Source organism: Cupressus sempervirens, chromosome 4, assembly GCF_028749045.1.
Source record: "Cupressus sempervirens isolate cs-2001-9-10 chromosome 4, ASM2874904v1, whole genome shotgun sequence".
Lineage (NCBI taxonomy): Eukaryota > Viridiplantae > Streptophyta > Pinopsida > Cupressales > Cupressaceae > Cupressus > Cupressus sempervirens.
In genome coordinates this window covers 200,603,703-200,620,902 of record NC_143121.1, presented here as the reverse complement: position 1 = coordinate 200,620,902, position 17,200 = coordinate 200,603,703, and the positions used below count along the sequence as shown (strand labels likewise).

Genomic DNA, 17,200 nt, shown 5'->3' with positions numbered 1-17,200 from the left:
TAAACTAATACATTTCATTTCATACTGTACTACTATTTCGTGGAGCGATCAAATCTTACAAGACAGTATTCAGTATTCTGCAATGCAGAAATGTACGGTAGGGTATGGTGTATGGCTGGCATGGCATCCATCCTTGTCCAATTAACTCCGATACAGGCTTTGAATGTGACAGAAATTTACGCGTCAAAACGAAAAGCCAAAATATCCAGTCAGAGATTTCCTTGCAAACACTCCGACTTTTCGTGGACGTATTGACCGTCGCACATCTTGATCGGAACGGCGAGACACGCGATATTATAAGTAAATTGGACTGTGGTTACAGGAAGCCAAATAACAGAGCTGCGTTGAAGATATTTGAGGAAGATGGCAGTTTGTAAGGAGTGGCTGATTAATGTGAGAAAAACTTTAGAGGGGGCACCCGCAGTCCTTGAGAAGGAGGTATTTTATGATGTTCCCTTGTGTTTGAAGAATGACCAGACGCGTGACTTCTACCATCCCAAACAGATCTCCTTCGGTCCTCGACATTTCCAACTCTACGGCCGCACAGAAAACTTTGCTGTATCCGAAAATTTCAAGTCAGAAGTCGCTCGTAGGTTTAATATTGATCACTCGAGAGGAAGCGGCATGAAATTGTTGACTGAGATTTTAGAAAGTAACATGGAGCGTTTACAGAAAAACTATGGCATTGAAATCGTCGGCAGATTTCCAAAAGAAGATCGGCCTGCTGTGCTTTCCTGGATGTTGGCGAGAGATAGTTGTTTCCTTCTACGAGTGCTCGATGCTTTTCAAGATGGAAGAAGTCCTCAGGGACAGAAAGAAGGGACCGGAACGAGCGAAGGAGTAGAGATGACCGTGTTGGACCATATTCTTAAGAGGGACAATCACCACCCTTTGTTGACGGAAATAGTTAAAGATATGTTCAAATTGGAGAATCAGTTACCACTGTGGGTTTTGATAGAAATCTTGCAGAAATTTGGGAGGGATATACTTAAGAGGGATGTAGATGATTACAGGTTTGAGCCAGCACTAAAATTTTTGTCTCCTATTGAAGTAAACGTTAAAGCTTCCAGCCCTCTGACAGACAAGAACAGAAATCATATCCTGCAGTTGCTTGGTGAATATATGATCGACCTAGACCCAGCTCCTTCTACTGGAGAGGGAAACCCTCAAAGTGAAGCCGATGACACTGCACTCCTACCTCGTTCGTGGTCGCATGCTACGAGAATCCACGAGAAGCATTTCAGCTATATAATTACAATGCTATGGGCTGTGTTAGCCCTAATATTTGTTCTTCTGCTTTCCCCTGTTTTACTCGTATGGTTAATCGTCTGGTCGGTGAGAGAATCCTGTCAAATCTTCTTTCGGGGCACTGCAGAGGATGACCGCCACGTTCCAACTATAGAGGAGCTGCATAGCATAGGCGTGAAATTCGAGTCACTGAAGGGCAAAGGGATCAGCCACATATGTTTCAATGAGAGAAGTTCAACACTGTACATCCCAAAGTTCACAGTAAACGATGGGTCGGAGGTAATTCTGAGAAATCTTCTGGCGATGGAGACGCAGTGGGAGGAAGCGAAGATAATAACGAGGTACGTGGTGTTCATGAACGACCTTGTCAATACCAGTGTCGACGTGGCTCGATTGAGACGGCGAGGTATCATCGCCAACAAGCTCGGAAGCGACGAAGATGTGGCTCGGCTCTGGAACTCGGTCACTGTCCCGGTCACCGACATACCATGCTATGATCCGATCGACAACGTTTCAAGATCTATAAACGCTTACCGAAAAAAATGGTGGAGGGTTCTGTGGGCTCAATTTTGGAGCCTTTACTGTTCTAAGCCATGGTTGCTCGCCTCTCTCGTTGGAGGAATCACCCTTCTCTGGCTAACGGTCTTTCAAGTCATTTGCTTATTTAACCGCTGCTCAAAATCAGGTAAGTAGCTTGAACCATTTAAAACTGCTTGTTAATTTAGGCTTAGATCTAGTCCACAAATATCCGGTGCCCCGCATATTGTTTTGCCCTCGATTGCTTTTATTCTTAAGCTAATCAATGTCTCAAAGAGCTAGCAGGTTACATGCTTGTTTTCTAATTTGTTTTACACTGTTTAATAGAGGCATATAAAAAACAAAATTCTTGCTCTTTTTATTCTTCTACAAGTACAAAATATTAAATATTTTCCTGCTCTTATGTTCTTGTATAAATTTGTAATAAACTATTCAAATATTCTATTATATTGTTCATTATACTAATCTGAATCTCCTAGGGAAAGTTCTTGTGGAACAGTTCTTTCTTTCTCCATTACAGATATGTGTTTTGATTCATAGTTTTCTTTTGTTATGTTGTATCCATAGCATAGAAGAAAATAATTGCATCAACACTGATTGTAATGTGCCCTTTTCAATCTTTATGATAACTTGCTCTATATGACTTTTATAGAGTCTTCTATTTGATCAAAGCCCTCCACATTGAGCTTTAAAATTTGCTCCCTTGCCATTTGATGTAGTCAATCCCTAAATTAAAAAAAATATGCAGGGGTGAAACTTTTCGTACGTGGCTATCTTTCTTACAAATTGTATCATTGACTAAATTTCAAAAAAATGAAAATGCAATGATTTTTTTGAAATTTTCATCATTTGATCTTCATGATCTATATATTTTGTGATCGAAAACAACAATTTTTTTTAGAATATCTCACCGTGTTTTCGTGAATCTTAAAAAGAATTATTTTTGACTCTTTTTTTTTTCCTTTTGGCTTTGGTGCATTTTGTTTGGAGATTAGGCATTGCCAAACCTTCCCAAGACCCACTTGCGATTCTCCAAAGAGCAATTGTTATAGTTAAGACAAAGTCATTGGAGCAAGATAATATATCATGTAAAGATAGATATTATAATATTCTTGTACATAAAATTATTAGTTTATATTTATTTCCATAAATCATATGATTATGTAATCTGAGATATTAAAATGCATACTCTAAAAAAAAGAAAATTTAAACTAACATTTATCATCAATTAATAACATCTAAATGAATAAAAAAGACAATTCTAAGATTGCTCACATAGCTAAGGCATACTTTAAAGTTTGTATATGTAGGTAGCATCTAATCCTAATGTATGTTTTCAAAATTTTATCTATAAATGATAAAATACTCATTATAGATTTGTGCAACTAAAATATGCACATATAACACAAATTAATATTAAACACATTGATAATTATGTATAAAAATAATGTGAAATCAAATAAATTCAATATAATGAAAGAGTATTAATGATTTATGAGGATATTTCAAAAAAAATTGAACTGTTCCAATGATCTTGAAATCAACATCACGTCTAACTGTTTTGAAAAAGAAATTTCAACACATCATGAATTGATGTGATTGAAGTTATATGCTCGAGATGTAAGTAGTTAAGGTTTGGAAGAAAATGGATTGACCATATTCACATCAACATGAAATGCCAATATAGTTAGCTTGAGAAGTTTGGTATGGTGACCCAATAGTGAATACAAGTGTCAATAAAAGGAGTAAAGAAGGTACCATGTGACTCAATGATAGGGCACCATATAGGACCTTATATCTTCCCCATTTTAATGGTAGTTAAACCCATAAACTCTACTTCACTATTTTGCATCCTTGCCAATAGACCATGAGACTTCAGATGCTTCCTTCATGTGTGTTATTGTTTTCATATGATAATCAAGATACCTTTTATTCAAGATGTGTTATGTTTAGAGAAATGAAACCTTCTTTTATTTCAGTGCAACCGACAAAAGGAAGAAAATATAGATGTGATTAAGCTACCTTCTCCGAATAAGAAAGTTGAATCAATGCCCATACAAAGATAAGAAGTTGAGGAGCATTGCTTGAGTTGAGATTAATTTGAGGAAAAAGATGAATCTGAACCTAAACTTTTACTTGACCTTGAGCTTGTGCCAAGGTATACTAGAACAATAGAATCACATACAAGGTATGGCTATTCTTATGATGATAAAAGGTGCACAATTTCTTTGAATGATAATATTAATCAACCAATATTTATAGAAGGTGATTTTGGTATGAATGATTTAGAGTTTTGGAAAATGTATATAGATGAGGAAATTAAATCTTGTAAGAGGAATAGTACATGGAACCTTGTACCATTTCCTACAAGATAAATGCATTTTGGATGTAAATGGGTATCAAAAAGAGAACAAGTTCTAATGGAAGCATTGAGAACTACAAAACACGACTAGTTGTAAAAGGTTTCTTCTAAGTTACAAGAAGTGATTATGTTGAAATTTTTTCAGCTGTATTGAAAAAATTATCCATTACTTTTTTTTTTATTACAATTGCTCGTGATCTCGAGATTGAGTACATGAAGATGAAAACAACTTATATTCAAGGTCCAAATGTCCTAATCAAACTTCTCACCAAGTATAGTGAATCAATTCAACCATTCATTCATCCAAGCTTTAACTTATTTAATCAGCAAGTTACTGTAAATCAACATGCAAGTATAACACATAAGAGATCAACACATGACATAGTGGTTTATGTGGAAACCCAATTTGGGAAAAACCACTAGTAACATGCTACTCAATTTTTCACCCTTCTGAAGTGATTCCTTGTGAAAGGCCTGCCTTGTTAAAGGATTACAACACACTGTTAAATGTGACCTTGTTAGAGGATTTAACCACCCTGCTAGAAGTGAGCCCAGTTAAAGGACTTTAGAACATTCACTTGGAATGTCACCTTGTTAAAGGATTTACAAATGGTTGTTAAACCAAGGTAAGTCCATAGGATTTTTCAGATCTAATACAATTGCTAGAGAGTATTAGAAAACCTTGACTTGACTACAACATACAACTTATCTTGCAAATCTTAGATCACTTCTTAGCTCATACCCTTTCCTGGCCTTCAATCTTTGCAACTCTTAATAGCTTGCCCTCCTTTCAAGCTTTGTCCCCTTGAGTCTCCATACTCAATGCACCGGTGCAATCATCTCTTTATGACCACTCCTAGAAGTAGAGCCTCTATGCTCTTCCTTCTCCTAGATGTCCCCTTCTTGACACCCTTTTAACTACTTTGTAGATTTGGCACTTCAGTAGCAACAGTAGCAACAGCTTGTTGCTTCTTGGTCTATGACTTCTTAAATAGAATTTTGGAATACTTTTTCACGCTTGATTCTCCCTTTCCAATTTTAGGGTTTCGATGGATTAGGTAAGATACAATGTATCTACCCCATATTCTATTTCCCCTAGAAACTTCTTGAATAATCTTTTAGAATTTTCCCAAAAATGGTTTACATAGGATTCTGTGCCAACAATTCATCATCCTTATCTTCCAACTCAGTCACAAAATTCAATGTAACAACTATGTCATCTTAGATTTGGTGAATCTTTGACTTTTGAAATAATGCAACAGCTTGACACTATTGAAATACTGGTGCTTGGCACATACTATGTTACTCGACATCAACTATGTTTTTTCCTAATGCTCGGCACCTAAAGATCACTTGGCACCTACTAAAATTATTTTGATGCTCGGCACCTGATCTTCACTTAGCACATGAAGATCACTCGGCCACACACTAGAAATGTCTATTACTCAGAGAATTTGCTTAGCTTCAACTAACTTGCTTGGCACCCACTTATGATTTTAGTTTAAGCTTTACAGTCAACCTTGTTACAACTTCTTCCTCCAATGTTTCTAAGTGTGACCAACCTTTGTATCCTTGAGTATGTCATGAATACATTACTTGACCATTGTCATAACTTATCCTTGCACTTCATTACAACATCATAACTCAACCTTTCCCTTAGGTGCTCTTGTTACATCATGTTGATCAAATCCTCTTCATCAATCAACTAATTGATAGTATGTGGATCTTATAAGAAAATATCATCCCTAAAAATAGTAGGTTTGACATTAATGACAAAACAATGATTGAAAACATTCTTTTACAATAATCTCCCTCTTTGATCTTCAACAACAATGAGCTTTTCAATCAGATTTCCAACAATCTCCCTCTTTGGCATTGATGGCAAACCAAACTGATCAACCATCAGACTAAACTATTCAAACACAAGCTTATTATGTTAGAACTGTAGGTCAAATACCAAAAAGTAAATTGTAACATCACATCTCCTTCTATTATTCTAATTGCTTCATTTCAGCTTCTCCCTCTTTGCTACTATATCCTTGATCTTTGTATCATTCTCCCGCTGTATTGCTCATCTTCTATTGTTCTAATTAACCTCTGAAATATCCCTCTATCTTTATTTTAGTTTTCTACTTCTCTCTTTTGTTGATCAGTTGTTTACTTATCTCCCTCTTTGACAACAATGGCAAAGACATGTCAGCATCTTAATATACAGATGTAACTTTTATAGGTTTATCCAATATCTCCCTCTATCACCTTACTTGTGACTATTTTGGAATTTTAACACTTCTACTACTTTAGGCATGGATCCCAAAGTAAATATCCTCTGCATCAATATATAAAATCTTCAACATTCAACTTATTTGATGCAGGGCATACTTGCATTTTGGTTCAAGTAGCCTTAGCTAGGGGTATCACCCCTAACTTACCTCTAAGATACTTAAAAGCATCTTTTGGTAGTGTTTTTGTGAAGATATCAACAATCTGTTCCTTTGAGCTAACATATTCCATCTTCATTTGTTTGTCTTCCATCGGTTCTCTTACATAGTGATACTTGACTGCAATATGCTTAGTTTTAGCATGGATTACTAGATTTTTTGATATGTCAATAGCACTTGTATTATCACAATAGAGTATTACAGGCTCATTTACTTCTTCCTTCATACCTTGCAGAAAATGTTTGATCCATACAATATTGGTGTAGTTTATAACAGTTGCAACATATTCAGCTTCAGTTGTGGACTGTAAGGTGCAACTTTGCTTCTTGCTGGTCCATGTGATCAACCTTTTGCCTAAGAAGATTGCTCTTCCATTGGTTCTTTTTCTATCATCAATGTTACCTCCACAATCTACATCAGTGTAGGCTTTCAGTTCAAATCTCTCATTTCTCCTATAGTACAAGCCAAAGTCATCAGTGCCTTTCAGGTATCTTAGTATTCTCTTCACTATCATTAAGTGATTTTCTCTTGGATTTGCAGAAAATCTTGCTACTATCCCAATAGCTAATGCAATTTCTAGTCTACTATGTACAACATATTGTAGCTTTCTAATTATTGACCTATACAATATCTGATTTACTCTAGCAGACTCATCATTCTTGGATAGTTTATGGCCTATTGCCATTGGTGTGCTAACTGGTTTTGAGTCTTCTAACCCAAATGTTTTGAGTACTTCTTTGATCTATTTGGATTGGGTCACAAATATGCCATGCTTTAACTGATGTACTTGTAATCTAACAAAGAACTTGATTTCTCCAAACATTGACATCTCAAATTCATGCTTCATTTGATCAACAAAATCTTTGCGTAAAACATCTTTTCCTCCAAATATTATGTCATCAACAAAGATTTTTAATATCAAAACATCTTTACCTTCGTCAGCTTTGATGTACAAGTTGTTGTTGTCATCTGTTCTTTCAAATCCTATCTTCACAAGATACTTGTGCAACCTCTCAAACCATGCTCTTGGTGCTTGCTTCAATCCATAAAGTGCTTTGTGTAGCTTGCAAACCAGGTCTTTGTTCTTTTCATCAACAAATCCCTCTGGTTGTTCTATGTAGATTTCCTCTTCCAGTATATCATTCAGAAAAGCAGACTTCACATCCATCTGGTAGACTTTGGAACCTTTGTATGCAACATATGCAAGTAATGTTCTTACTCCTTCCATTCTTGCAACAGCGGCAAATGTCTCTCCATAATCCATTCCCTCTTCTTGTGCATAGCCTTTGCAAACTAATCTGGCTTTGTTTCTTGTTATCTCATCATTCTCATCAAGTTTGTTTCTAAACACCCATTTTGTCCCAATCACATTCTTATCAGTTGGTCTAGGAACTAGAGACCATGTTTTGTTTTTCTCAATCTGATCTATTTCTTCTTTCATGGCTTTATGCCACTCATCATCTTGTAGTGCATCATTTACTATTTTGGGTTCAACTTTGCTTAGCAGACATGATTCATTCATGAGCCTATTCCTTGTCATTGGTTTGGCATCCTTATCACCAATGATTTGATTTGTAGGGTGATGTCTTCTTACATACTTGGCTAATCTGGGTTCAATCCTTCTTTCCATGTTTGATCCTTCAGCTTCAGAATCATTTTATTCTACTTTATCTGGTATTTCATCATTCCTTTCTTGCATACTATCTTCAGAATCAGAATAAGTATTTCCTACATTCTAGAGCTCAGCTTTTGAATGCAACTCAACATTCATTGGTTGAGACTCAACAGATACTGAAATTTGTTGTTGATTCCCAACTTGATTTGCAACATTGTCTTCTACTATCATTCCCTCATAGAAATATACGAAGGATCTATAATCCTCTGTTTTCTTTGACTGATCAACCTGAACTTCTGCATGCTCATCAAAATTTACATTTGCACTCTCCACAACTTTGTTAGTGTTATCATTCAAACACTTATATGCCTTACTTCTAGTGGAGTATCCAAGAAATATGCCTTCATCACTTTTTGCATCAAACTTTCCATTTCTAGTATCTTTCAGAATATAACATTTACAACCAAATACTTTGAAATGTTTAACATTAGATGAATGAGCATACCATAATTCAAAAGGTGTTGCATTTGTACCTTTCTTGACTTGGACTTTATTTAGTGTGTAGACTGCAGTACTTATAGCTTCTCTCCAATACTTTAGAGAAACATTTTTCTCCATCATCAAGGTTCTAGCATAGTCAATCACTGACCTATTCCTCCTTTCAACAATACCATTCTGTGGTGGAGTTCTTAGTTCTGACGCTTTCCTTTTGATACCTTTGTCATTACAGAATATATCAAATTCTTTTGATGTAAACTCTCCTCTTCTATCTAATCTTAGGCATTTCAAGTTCTTTCTTGTTTCCTTCTCAATTCTAGCCAAATACTACTTAAACATTTGGAATGCATCAAATTTTTTCTTTAAGAACATAGAAGTCATCATCGTAGAATAGTCATCTACAAATAACATTATGTATCTATCTCCTAGGTAGCTTTGCACTTCTATTGGGCCACATAAGTTTGTATGAACTAACTCTAGTATTTCTTTAGAAGTGTATGTTTTGTTTTTGAAAGTAGACTTAGTCATCTTCCCTAGTTGACATTGTTTGCACATTGTGTTTTCAGGTTTCTTCAACTTGGGTAACCCTCTAACTTTCTTTTTCTTGCTAATGCTAATCAGATTATCAAAGTTAACATGACACAACCGTTTATGCCACAACCACACATTATCAAGTCTAATAGCAAGACATGTTGCATCTTCCATATCTAGATAAAATAGATTACTCCTAGTTAGTTCACCCTTTCCTATCAAATTTCCATCAGTGTCATAGATCTTGGTAGTTTTGTTTCCAAATTCAACCTTGCAACCTACATTGCCTAAATGTGATACACTCAACAAGTTGTAATTCAATCCTTCAACATAGTATGCATTATCACATGAAATTTTCTCTATAAATTTGATAGAGCCCTTTCCTTTGATTTGACATGGAGCATCATTACCAAATCTAACACTATTTCCATCATATTGAGTAAAGGTAATGAACTTACTTTTATCTCTTGTCATGTGATGTGAGCATCCACTGTCTATGATCCACTTGTCATTCTTGTTCATATAGGTAACCAATGTTATTTCTTCATCTTCATCTTTGTCTAACTCATTCTTCATGGCTACATAGACTACTTCATCATCATTCTCATCAGAATCGTCTTCAACAATGTAGCATCTTCTGCCTTTCTCCTTATAATCTTTTCTATCATCTTCTCTCTTTTTTTGTACTTGTTTTCTTCTTTGTAGCTCTTCTTCTATGTACACCTAGCAGTAATATGTCCTACTTCATTATAGTTAAAACAAATGATAGGAAACTTACCCTTGAATTTTCCTTTGCCTCTATGGAATCCTTTAGCCAGTAATGCTTCCAATTCTTCCACATCTTTCTCATCTGTGCTACTATCACCAGATGCATTCCTTCCTTTTCTACTCTTCCTTTTTGATGTTTCCTTCATAGCATCTTTCAATGTTAGCTTGGCCTTGAAAGCAGATTCAACATTTTTAGGGGTGTAGTTATCAAAATTGGACAACTCAAATGTAATAAGTCTTCCTACTATCCCTTCAAAGGTTAGTGTATTTCTTGGTACACATCTCAAATCCTGTATGGCTGAAACTCTAATAGCATAGATAAGGAGTAAGGTTCTTAAGTATTTTTTATTAACAGTGTCATTATCCAATTGATCACCTAAACTTTTTATAACACTTACCACTTCTTTCATTCTAGTAGCATATTTAGCAACATTCTCACCTTCTTTCATTCTCATATCGTCAAACTTTCCTTTGAGGCTTTCTCTTTTGGCTCTTTAAACATTTTGATCTCCTCCATAGATATCTAACAAGGCTCTTCACATTTTGAATGTAGTGTTACATCCCTTGATGTCATCAAATTCAGCATAGTTGAGTGCAGAGGCAATCTCCATCATTGCTTGATTGTGTTCTTGCTTTTTCTTCAAATCATCTGTAGTAGGAGCACTAGTTAGATCAACTTGCTTAGTTACAATTGAGCTTTGGGCATAATCTCCTATGGATCCAAGATGTAGCTTCATCTGACTTTTCCATGCAACAAAGTTTTCCTTGTTGAGCTTGGGTACCTCTCTCTTGGACATCTTGATCTTCCTACTTCTAGTACCTTAAAAATAAATCAGCAGATGGTTTTAATACCAATTGTTAGAGTTGCTTTAGAATAACTGAGGGGGGGGGGGGGGAGGTGGTCGTGAATCAATTATTCAAGGTCCAAATGTCCTAATCAAACTTCTCACCAAGTATAGTGAATCAATTCAACCATTCATTCATCCAAGCTTTAACTTATTTAATCAACAAGTTATTGTAAATCAACATGCAAGTATAACACATAAGAAATCAACACATGACACAATGATGTATGTGGAAACCCAATTTGGGGAAAACCACTACTAACATGCTACTCAAATTTTCACCCTTCTGAAGTGATGCCTTGTGAAAGGCCTGCCCTATTAAAGGCTTACAACACATTGTTAAATGTGACCTTGTTAGAGGATTTAACCACCCTATTAGAAGTCATCCTAGTTAAAGAACTTTAGAAAATTCACTTGGAATGTCACCCTATTAAAGGATTTACAAATGGCTATTAAACCAACCTAAGTCCATAGGATTTTTAGATCTAATACAATTGCTAAAGAGTATTAGAAAACCTTGACTTGACTACAACATACAACTTATCTTGCAAATCTCAGATCACTTCTCAGCTCATACCCTTTCCTAGCCTTCAATCTCTGCAACTCTTAATAGCTTGCCCTCCTTTCAAGCTTTTTCCCCTTGAGTCTCCATACTTCATGTACCAGTGCAATCATCTCTTCATGACCACTCCTAGAAGAAAAGCCTTTGTGCTCTTCCTTGCCCTAGATATCCCTTTCTTGATGCCATTTTAACTACTTTGCAAATTTTACACTTCAGCAACAATAGTATCAACAGCTCATTGCTTCTTGGTCTATGACTTCTTAAATAGAAGTTTGGAATACTTTTTCCCGCTCGATTCTCCCTTTCCAATTTTAGGGTTTCAAATGATTAGGTAGGATACAATGTATCTACCCCATATTATGTTTCCTCTAGAAAATTCTTGAATAATCCTTTAGAATTCACACAAAAATGGTTTACATGGGATTCTGTGCCAACAACTCATCATCCTTATCTTTCAACTCGTTCAAAAAATTCAATGTAACAACCATGTCGGCTTAGATTTAGTGAATCTTTAGCTTTTGAAATAATGCAGCAGCTCAGCACTATTGAAATACTAGTGCTCGACACATATTATGTTACTTGGCATCAACTGTGTTTTTCCAACTGCTCGACACCTGAAGATCACTTGGCACCAATTGATTTTTTTTTGATGCTCAGCACTTGATCTTCACTTGTCACATGAAGATCACTCGACACACACTAGAAATGTCTATTACTTAGCTTCTACTGAGAATTTTCTCAGCTTCAACTAACTTTCTCGACACCCACTTATGATTTTAGTTTAAGCTTTGTAGTCAACCATGTTACAACTTCTCAACCTTGTAACCACTTCTTCCTCCAATGTTTCTAAGTGTGACCAACCTCTGTATCCTAGAGTATGTCATCAATACATTACTTGACCATTGTCTTAACTAATCCTTGCACTTTATTACAACATCATAACTCAACCTTTCCCTTAGGTGCTCTTATTACATCTTGTTGATCAAATCCTCTTCATCAATCAACTAATTGATAGTACATGGATTTTATAAGTAAATATCATCCCTACAAATAGTAGGTTTGACATTAATGACAAAACAATGATTGAAAACATTCGTTTACAATAAGCTCCCTCTTTGATCTTCAACAACAATGAGCTTTTCAATCAGATTTGCAACATATATTTGACAACCATTATTTTTTTTCTAGGTTATGAGAAGCCTATCAAAGGAAAGCTTGGGGATGAGTTTGAGGATTGAGATTTTTTTGCAAGATCGTGTGGTAGAAGGGTTCTTATTCAATTCCCTCGAGTTTGATTTGAGGAGATACTCTTGTAAGAGTTTGAATTGCAAATATGTGGAAATATTTATTGATTTAGTATTATATTATGTGGGTCTTATAGTGTGAAGTTGTTCTCCTATAAGGGTTTTCCCATGATAATGATTGTGTTATGTATTTATTTTTGTCTTATTTATGCTCTTATTTGTCTCTTGAAATATTTATAATAATTGATTTAAATTTTTTATATAATTTGTCTTCTCAAGATTAGCATAGGAAACAATTCTACATACCTTTGCTTTATTTCACTATTCTCTTCGTCATCACCCTCTACAAAATTTGACATGCTTCATTCTTAAATGGGGCTGGCTTCTTCCTAACATCATCTCATATTTATGAACTTTCTCCTCATATTAATATCTCTCATAGTAAGACTTATTATTCCTTCTTTCATTATAATAATCACCCATATTTTTGTTCCTACATCCTTTTGCTACTCTACTTTTAGTACTATAGTAGGCCCTCCCAACATAGAATCTAATCCCATCCCAAAATCAACATAGTCCTACTTGTATTCAATTCTAATTTCCACTTTCTCATCTATACATTTGTTACCAATTTCTCCAAATTCTTAATGTTAACACCGTAATTGTTTTTTTAACTATTTACATTTTAACTTATGCCCCTATTAGTATTTTTTCTTTGCTATTCTGAAATTTTATATTCTCTTTATAAATTTACTCATTCACATACCTTCGTCTCTTCTCTTAATAAAAAATACGTCTTCACTTCTCTTTACTCAACCAAGATCAACATTACACTTTCCTCGTACCTACTATCCTGAATGGCTTCCAACAAGACTTTCTTTAACTTGTAACTTCTCTTTTTCCATGGAAAGTTCTTCAACATTTGAAAACAATTTTAAGGGCATCATCAAATTCTATCATTTTTTTGATGTACATCATTAGCATCATTTTCTTCTTTATTTTCACCCCTTTCACATGGTTTCTTTGTCTGCTACTTTGTCGGTCTTTATAGAAACCATACTATGTTTCCATCAGTGACAAACATAGTCATGAACGCAACATGTCATTAATAAACAATCTAGATCCAATGCTTAGAATACTCCCCCAAAGGAATATCATCAACATTCATGCTAACATATATATGTATGTATAGAACACTGACAATGTGAAAAGTACATTGAGAAATAGAAAAGAAAGAAATGAATTAAATAATTTTCTAGACACTAAAATGGTAATGGGAAATCTATAATAAATTAAATTTCATTTTTCTAATAAGGGATATTACAATTCATATCATAGCAACTATTTTGTTATATTGTGGTATTTCTAAAAAAAAAATAGAGAACTCAAGGGATTGGTAAAGCTTTCATTAAAAGATTATTAAATCTAAAAAAGTTGTAGAAATTTATTTTTTGGCTATATTTAGTAAAAGACACCAGATGACAACTAAGGAAACTAATATTTATTATAATATCTAGGAATTATATTACTTTGGTCTAAATAGAGAATTCATATAAGTCCACCACTAAATATTATTGTTAATAAGAGGTATCCAATTTAAAGATAAACTTCCTGCGTGACACAACAATTCACATAGGTGACAATCATATGAAGAAAATTAGGGGTGGAATAAAATTATTACCCACACATATCATTTATCCATTACATTTTATTAGTGCAAAGAGTTATAGGAGTTTTTAGTTTGCATTTGGTATCTCCTATTTAACACCAACTACTAGGAAAATATGATCCAACACACAACAATAGACATAGACTTGTTGTTTTCCCCAAATGATACACAACTGATAAGGCTATATTGCTACACATTTGAGTAGCAGACTACTTTGTATTTAGCGGTAAAATGGAAGCATTTAAATAAGGATGTCACATTCTACTCCATGAGGACACTAAGCCATTCAATTGCAATGTGAAAGAGAGAGGAAAATTTCCATACATGATTCCACTTCTAACCCAAATTAGATAAGCTAGGACCCAAAAGAGGAATGGTGCTAATACTAAATTTGGATTATAGGGGTAATACAATATAGGGAAATGTGCTCTTTGGCTCTTTGATAGCATAACACAAATGTTGAATTGAACTTATTTCCTAGGAAAAGTAAATCTAGATGCTATGTGAATACAATTAGCCCAATTAAGATAGAAATCTATGGTAAAGATATGAAAGGAAATGAAATATGAAAGATTCACCTTGAAGTGTGTAGAGAAAGATGTATTTTTCCTCATGAACAAAGGAATGAAAGCCAAAAATCTTAGTGGAATCAAAGACTAAGGACTAGGTTGACTTGGAAAGATTTCCTACAACAACATTGATGTAGCTTGTAACTCTAAAACAGACAACTCTAAAAAGCTTGTAAACTGTAGGTTTCATATCTGTAATCATTTTCTCTCCCAACCCTCAAATCAACATGTAGAAATGTAAGTTTTGGATTTTGGGTTTGATGAGGGCTTGCCTTGGTCAACCCCTAGGTCAAGGAATTAACCATAATTGAGAAATGTAAATGTAAATGAAATTCTTGTATATAGTACATGTGACTAATACCAAGTTAGAGATACAATTATTTTCAAAGATATCAATTATCTTTGATATGTGATTAAGCATGTAAGTGTAATAGATTTACTCAATGAAACCATAAAGAAATCAAAGAAGCCAAAACTTCTTGTATGGAAATTTTTAGAATGTTTATAATAACTTGGGGGAGGTGGAGGGTGGTGAATAATTTACTCAAGATTCATATGTACCAATTGAACAAATAAAAAATTCAACACTATTTGCTCTGCATATCCTTCTATACGATAGTCTCTAGTAAAATCTCAATAATAATATTAACTAGTAGTTCACTATCCTAATATAATAGACTTGATGAATGTAAACATTTGAAGTATAAAACACCTTAAAAACATTCAAAAAAAGTTGGACACTAGGATTTAACATGGAAACCCAATTTGGGAAAATCTACTACCAACATGTCACCACTTTTTCACTCTTCTGAAGTGACCCCTATTAGGATCCAACCCTATTAAAGGTTACAATACATATTGTTAAATGTGACCTAGTTAGAGGATTTAATCACCTTGTTAAGAGTGGCCTTGTTAGAGGACTTTAGAGCATAACATTAGAATGTCACCCAGTTTCAAGATTTACATAGATTGTAAAGTCCTTGATGACAATCGGGTCAACCTTTGAGTAAAATGATTTCAATAAAAATTGCTTACAATGATTAGAAAGAAAATAATAGGCTTTGATATGTATAATTACAACTCACTATGTAGTTTTAGATCTCTATTCAATTTATGTGTTGAGTCCTTGATAAGCCTTCCTTATCGCCTCTGTGCTTGATTAGCTTGGCAAACCTTCAACCATTCACCCTTCTCTTCACAACAATCTTAAGCCTTCTGCTTAGATTTTCTTATCAATCTAGGTAGCTTTGTTCCATCTTACTGGAAATCTCTTATATGTGCATAGGTTCTCTATTTTTTTCTCTTCTTCACATATTTCACTCACACTATCCCACTTTCTCCTTAAGTTAGTTTCTATCTCCTTAAATAGGTAATTCTAGTCTTTTTCATTTTCACAACCATCATATATCTTAGGGTTTGCAATTTGATCCAACATATTTAATGTATCTGTTCATCTCCTTCTTTATTATAAAATTACCATGGAATTTGATTAGATCATGTAGCTAATCCTCACCTTGAATTAAATGATCCAACTCATCAATCTTATCTTCAACACGCTTTCCATATCCCAATAAATCATCTAAGTCAGCTAGATATCATGATCTCTTATGTGCATTCTAAATACTATCACTCAACCATCATTAGAATCTAACACTCGATCATCATTGATTTGTTCAGCCTCTAGAGATATTCTAGATTGACATCAACACTATTTTCTCAATTGATATTGATGCTTGGTTGACACTAGCATCACTCAGCATAAACTTCAAGTTCCTTAATCTTCTATTGTATTCCTTCATTAGGCATATGCAATTTGTCAGTCTTTTCTCATGTCTTCATAATGTAAACAATCAAACATCCATTGTAGCTTCCTTTCCATAACTCAACCTTTCCTCTAGGTGCTTTTGTTATGAGAAACTTCTCAAATCATCTTCATCAATCAAATAGATATGACATTTAGGTTAGATAGAAATATGTCTCAATAATAGATTTGACATCAATGCTAACATAACAATTGTTTCAATTGTAGTTTCCAACAATCTCCCTCTTTGGCATTGATGGAAACACCTCAAATATTTTCTCTTTAGGAATACCATCTCCCTTGTTATTACCATGCAATCCAAAAGATTTCACTTCAATTATGTTGGTGTAAATATGTATTTACTATTTACACTTTCCTTAAGTTTACTTAGGTTAATGCATTACTTTATTATTTCTTAGGTGAGACACTAGAGTAAGCAACTCTAATTCAGCACATGGTGTTTATAACAACGGAGTTTGCATAATTAACTAAGTTGTCCTATTGACAACATAG

At 34.4% G+C, this 17,200-nt stretch overlaps 1 protein-coding gene across 1 annotated transcript in view; it reads left to right on the top strand.

Moving 5' to 3' along the window:
• Positions 1-328: 328 nt before the first annotated feature.
• The window catches only part of LOC149560685 (putative UPF0481 protein At3g02645), a 169,622-nt gene continuing 152,750 nt past the window's right edge, over positions 329-17,200 (top strand). Inside the window, exon 1 of the mRNA XM_089823645.1 lies at positions 329-1,933. Within this exon, the coding sequence (XP_089679771.1) occupies positions 364-1,933 (1,570 nt within the window). The 5' untranslated portion in view covers positions 329-363. The remainder of the gene's footprint in view (positions 1,934-17,200) is intronic.